Genomic DNA, 6,718 nt, shown 5'->3' with positions numbered 1-6,718 from the left:
TCCTGTCAAACATTCAAAACGTCTTCTATCTTCAGATTCTAAAACATCCTGTCAAACATTCAAAACGTCTTCTATCTAGAATCAGAAAACATCCTGTCAAACATTCAAAACGTCTTCTATCTAGAATCAGAAAAAGAAGACGTTTTAGAATGTTTGACAGGATGTTTTCAGATTCTAGATAGAAGACGTTTTGAATGTTTGATAGGATGTTTTCAGATTCTAGATAGAAGACGTTTAGAATGTTTGACAGGATGTTTTCAGATTCTAGATAGAAGACGTTTTGAATGTTTGACAGGATGTTTTCAGATTCTAGATAGAAGACGTTTTGAATGTTTGACAGAATGTTTTCAGATTCTAGATAGAAGCCGTTTAGAATGTTTGACAGGATGATCTAGAATCTAAAAACATCCTGTCAAACATTCAAAACGTCTTCTATCTAGAATCTAAAAACATCCTGTCAAACATTCAAAACGTCTTCTATCTAGAATCTGAAAAACATCCTGTCAAACATTCAAAACGTCTTCTATCTAGAATCTAGCTGGTATCATAAAGTTTTAATTTAGCTAGCTTGTAGAGTAGCGCATTATGCTAGGCGGAATCAAAGGCTCGCTTGACATCTAAAAATGCTTGAAAAACTGATTCTGTTAACCTAACTAGGTGGTCAGCTGTTTGTCTATTTCTTTTAGAAGCATTTTGAATGTTTGACAGGATGTTTTCAGATTCTAAATAGAAGACGTTTTGAATGTTTGACAGGATGTTTTCAGATTCTAGATAGAAGACGTTTAGAATGTTTGACAGGATGTATTACATTTACTAAAACTGTTAAAATCCTATGTGTAACATTTAACTCCAAATTATTATAGACCAACCATATTAACAATATACACAAAAAATATGAACCAGAGATTATGTTTTCTCAGAAAGATTGAAGGCTACCAAAAATGATGTAACCCAGAAACAATAGTGTACATTTATAAAGCTTATATAAGACCCCTCATTGAGTATGGCTGCATGATCCTTTGCAATATATCTAACCCTCTCTATCATAAAATCCAATCAGTACAAAATCATGCATTAAGAATAGCTTACATGTTACCCAGATACACACCTCTAGTATACCTAAACACAGTTAAGTCTATTCCACTAATCAAAGAAAGATTATCAAAACTAGCATCTAATTTTTACAAGAAATCCGTTAATCGCAACACATCAACTGAGGAATTTTCAAGATTATCAGTTACCCCAGAAACTTGGTGCACCAATATATCTCCCATGAATTTAATAAAAACCTTGTAGCACGCTGACATTGACAATGATTTAGTGTATTAACCCATATATACGTATTTTTGTTCCTTATCTCAGGCACTATCGGGATAGAATTTTGAGGCGTCCGGGTAGTGAAAGTGGGTTTTTCTCGGGGCACTCCTTTTTTCCTTCCACATCAAAATTATGAGGATTAGGATTTTCAAATCCGCACCCCAACATTGATTTTTTTTTTTTAAGTGTTAACGTTGTAGCCTCCCAAACCAGCCAAGAAGACACATTCAACTACAGCAATTCAACACATTCAATGATCGGTTCCGCCTATGTCTCATCGCCAGATTTAAAATTTACCTTGATTTCTTTATTTTATTAATTTATTAATTAATGTATTTATTTATTTATTTTCATTAAATTTAATTGTTCCCCCTTTTATTATAATTATTATTTTTTTCTCTCTCTCTCTTCACGATACATATAATCCGCGAGCGGGGTGAAGAGATAATGATTCTGAACACCCCCGATTACTTTTGATCCTTGGTCAAGTTGATTTGGCCTGGGGTTAAAAGGTTTAAATCGAAATAACTGCCACGGTAAAAAAAAAGAAAAGAAAAAGACAGAAAAGGAAAAGCCAAAAGTTTACATAGAAATGTGGGCTCGGGATTTTTAAGTGAAGAATATATCCCTTATGGAAAACAAAGAAGTATAAGTAAATAAACAAACGGGTTTCTATTCATACTACTAATGCCTGAAATGTTATCAATTTTTTGGCCACTTCTAATCTGTGTGACTAATTTCTGACTGTTGGGATAAGAACAAGTGAATTAACATCAAATATCACAAACCAAGATCGAAAGGCAGAACTCTTTTATACTATTGGACGAAGCCTTAGTAAGACATCCCACAAGTTCACTGGTTACATGCTTCAACCAATGGCTTATGTACAATTCTAAGTCCTTACGAACCAGTTGTACAGATTACTGTATCATTTGTTTGAATAGACTACCTTCTCAGAAATCCATACAGATGTGTGTATATGCTAGTTTAAGACTTAAGAACATAGGCTGCACTATGTATCCTGAAGCTGTGTAAAAGAATTAGCAGGTTTACAACCTTGCAACATCTACTCAACATGGATGGGATTAACTTTATACAGAAAGAGCATTAAAAGATTAGGAAAATATTTCTGAATAAAAGTATATTTTAAACAATTTCTAGAAAGGTAAAATTAGTAGTTGTTACAGTTTACTGTATAGTTTATTTTAGTTTAAGAATAATTGAATTTTCCTGTAGTTTTAATTTTCATTACTTTCCAAATCAGGGCAATGCTATATTCCAGTTACACTGATTTCCTGCAGGTATGAATAATACTCGCTCTAACTACAAGCTTGTCAGAGTATGTATTGCAGGTTAATATGAATTCTAACTTGACTGACTGAGGAAAAAAGACTGAACACAAGTTTAGCAGTAAAATAAAACTGTTTAATCATTCATAAAAACAACAACAGGTAATCTCAACTCAGTCAATGGCCATGTTTACAATATGAGAAGACATTCGTAATTCTCTGTAACTTTTAAGAGATGTTAACGAAAAGAAAATCTATGAGAACCTTGAAAAGATTGAAAGGACTAACCACTAGATACATATTATACAGGGTTCTCTCTCCAAGAGCGCCACGACATACATATTATACAGGTTCACTCTCCGAGAGCGCATCTGTTGCCCATGTCACTTGGGAAACAGAATATTCAGGTATATCCAAACTTCTACTCGACCGATATTACTAGAAAATACATTTGCACAAATCAAAAATTCTCTAGTCTCACCTTCCGTAGGAAAGTTCAGAACCAACAAAGCGAGAGTCACCACGCTAATGAAATCGCTAGTTCAAGAACAAGGTCACCACATTTCAAAGCCAGTTATGTGCTCCCTATTTGTACTACACTTATTAATGCTCTAAGTGTGAAAAATTATTCAAAGTTAGATGGACAATAAATCTACGCCTTTTTAAGTTAAGAGGAAATGGACCACCTGGTATATTTCACATTTAACATTTCAATTGCACCTCTGTATACATTTCTGAGTGGCTGAGCCTAGCTAAGATAACTTTGAATTTCAGAAAATTAGGTCAGTATGGCATTTCCCTTTTACAATGAATGAAACATTTAAGCCTAAAGTACTTTTATACAATTTAAGTTGTTGTTTTTTCGCACTTCATATCGTCTGTTGAGCGATGAAATAAAGGAGCACACTTTTGCAAACATATAAATTCCTCAAATATTGTGAAACATAAAAAAAAATATCAAACACTTTTAAATATAATACAAGCAATATCCCTTACTTTAAACTGACAGTAGTAACATAAATACTACACGACACTAAAAAAAAGTGAGAGGCCTAGTCCTAACTAGTGCATTATGAGAATGGTGGGAGAGGTAGGCTAACCAATAAAACATTAAGGAATGATGACTCCCTTATTGGCCCTAGCATTGTATTATTCACTCTGGATGTCATTGCCATGTACCCCTCTATTCCCATAGAAGACGGAATAAACGCGGTTATAAATCTTCTGAAATATATTTTTTCTTCACTTGACTTTAAGTTTGATGATAATATTTACAAACAAAGAGTGTCGCTATGCTGTTGCTCTCTCTGTAATTTTTATGCACGTCTTCGAAAGCTCTACAGTTTTGAAGTGTGTATTGGAAACAGGACAAAAAACCTGATAGATGGTATCGTAACATTGATGACATTTTTAGCATTTGGAATCACATTAAATATTTCTTATAATTTCTTCATTTCCTTGACAACTTACATCCTACTATTAATTTTACTGTTTTGTACACTGGGGATTCTTTCAATGCTTTAGCGTTCCTTAATACCATATCTCTGTTGAAAATATCAAATTTGTTATTAAAATATATCAAAAACCGTATGTTAAACCATTAATTTTGCATTTCAACTCACACCATTCACCTACTACTAAATGCAGTATAATTAATGGACAACTTAAAAGAATTGAAAAAATCTGCAACTCAAACGACAGTAAAACAACCGCTTGGTTGAACTTGAGAAAACTTCTTCGTTGTAATGGTTATACTGATAACTATATTTCAGAATTTTTTAAAGGTTTCTTCCAAAATCAATTCAATAAATCTCACAGACTGAAAATGTCATCTGGACTCTACTCTTTGTCGATGAACCCCTCAATAAACGTCTAGGCAAAGCTCTAAAAAATCTGGGTAAAATACCCGTATTGTACAAAACCCGGGGATTACACTAAAAAGATTACATGTTCGTTTAGCTTTCAATAAAAAGGTAATTGTAAATCAAAAAATGTGTCTTGCTAGAAACAATGGACTAGATGACTCTTGTACAGTGTAGTATGTTGAGGTAAAACCGATTTTCCGACAAATATCAGATAGGTAATCCCGCTAATTACAACAGGTTCAGTCAAGAAATAAGGGGTACTCTGTCTTTGATACCTTGACTGAATTTATTTAAGTGTGAAATAATAATGAAACAAAATAATTATAACAAATCAATATCAACGACATGGAACTAACTAACTGAAAAGTTCTTAAAATTCCTGTATCACTAAAGCAGGTAGAAAACATGATATGCCTGCATATCACTACAGCAATCCCATTCGACCACATGGGTTGTATTGTGCCTTTTATTTGCTTAAACGAGGTTTTGGGACCCGGCTTCCCACAGAGGAGACATTGTTACAATAGAAATTGCACTAATCGGCAATAGTGCATAATCACGGCCATTAATCTAAGCACGATCAGTGATAGAAGAAGTAGTTCGAAGAGCAGCATATGACCTGAAACATCGTTATAATAAAGCGCAACTGGCCCTCGTTATTGAGCTTATGAGTTTCAAGACTGAGAGATATTTATTGTGGCCAAAACTTATAAAAAAATTTTTTACTACGTACAGGGTGGGTCTTATTCTGAAACACGTCTTGCTTTAGAAGTTAATTTTGAGAATAAGTAAAAAAGAACTGACCTTAATACGTGGTGCAGCTGCCTTGTGAATGACAACTATGTCACCTATTATTGAAAAGCACATATATATATATATTAAGAATGTTGTTTTTAGCGCAAAGCTACGCGATGGGCTATCTGCACTCTGTACACAACGGATAATAGAACCCTAGATTTTAGCACTGTAAGTTAAGAAACTTACCTCTGACCAACCAGGGAATTCGTACTGTTGTACTAATAACGAGTGTTATCAAGTTTTCTTTATTACCCCACCTAAGTCTATATATTCTATAAGAAATATTTAAGAGTGGTGAAATGTGTACCAAAGATATTTTCCAGATTTGAAGACTTTTTTTATCCAACAATCTTTCAGCCACGTTGCACTTTTTACCAAGTTATGAGCCTTAAACAACTTGAGTGTAGTTTTTTTCCTTTTAACATAAGCATAAAAACTTTAATTAGAGTAATAATATCATTTCTTTGATTTTTTCGATAAAATGTGAAAGGAGATAAGCAAAGTTGTTATATTTGGAACATTTATGCGATGATTTCTGACTAAACCAGAGCGAGCATAGGTCCATCTAAGCTACCGGACAGCTGATAATTAAAACGAGATCATTAAAGGTTTGAGTTTTGAACATTAATTTTTTCCCTTTCCATATTTATAGATTATATATACTTATTTATTTATTTGCCTTTAAGGTTCTCCCTACCGAACGTTATTGTCAAGTGCTATTCTTAAGCTTCAAGAAGGTGGCATTTTACAAATGCTGAAACAAAGATGGTGGAAAAATGAAGAAAAATATTGTGTCATGGAAGAAACCAGTCATTCAGTTTCAGCTAGTGAATTAGGATTGGACAATGTAGGTGGTGTATTTTTAGTTCTGTCCACTGGTTTATGTGTGGCGTGTTTAATCGTTATCCTGGAATTCACCTGGAAATTACGAACAATCCCCATTGAAGAAAGGGTAAGTCATTTATCGCTGAACCCAGCAGCTATCAAAATATTCAACTTTTATAGTCTATGGAAAATGGTCAATAACAGAGTTAGGGAGTATGGAATTATCCATAAACCAATAAATTAGAATGTAGTTATAAGATAAAGTCTAGTGCTTAAGCAGTAGTGACGTAAAAATCAAGACAAAAAAGTTTTGATTCCTACCTGTTTTAGTTCTACTTGCAGAAATTTAATTTTTCACCCAAGAAAAGATTTAAGACTATTTCAATTTATCTATTTTGTTTACGGTCGGTAAAATGATTTATGAATCCTCAAATGACTTTGATTAATATATATATATATATATACACTGAGTGGTCACAAGTAAATAGACACCTAATTTTCGTCATTTAACTCTGATTTATGCTAACTAATTTGTGTTCACAGAGCACTATATAAATGAAAATGGTCCGCACACTAATTATCTTGTGCTACAACATGCCTAGAACTCATGCTTCTCTCGAATTG

At 33.3% G+C, this 6,718-nt stretch overlaps 1 protein-coding gene across 3 annotated transcripts in view; it reads left to right on the top strand.

Moving 5' to 3' along the window:
• Nucleotides 1–6,718, top strand: part of LOC106464752 (glutamate receptor ionotropic, kainate 2-like) — a 143,479-nt gene that overhangs the window by 132,919 nt on the left and 3,842 nt on the right. For all 3 annotated transcript variants that reach the window (XM_022392550.1, XM_022392549.1, XM_022392548.1), the window contains one exon: nucleotides 5,956–6,221. In XM_022392550.1, coding sequence (XP_022248258.1) covers nucleotides 5,956–6,221 — 266 coding nt within the window. The remainder of the gene's footprint in view (nucleotides 1–5,955; nucleotides 6,222–6,718) is intronic.

Source organism: Limulus polyphemus, unplaced genomic scaffold (assembly GCF_000517525.1).
Source record: "Limulus polyphemus unplaced genomic scaffold, Limulus_polyphemus-2.1.2 Scaffold1734, whole genome shotgun sequence".
Taxonomy (NCBI): Eukaryota; Metazoa; Arthropoda; class Merostomata; order Xiphosura; family Limulidae; genus Limulus; species Limulus polyphemus.
The sequence above is the reverse complement of the archived record's forward strand: the minus strand, read 5'-3'. Positions and strand labels throughout refer to the sequence as shown.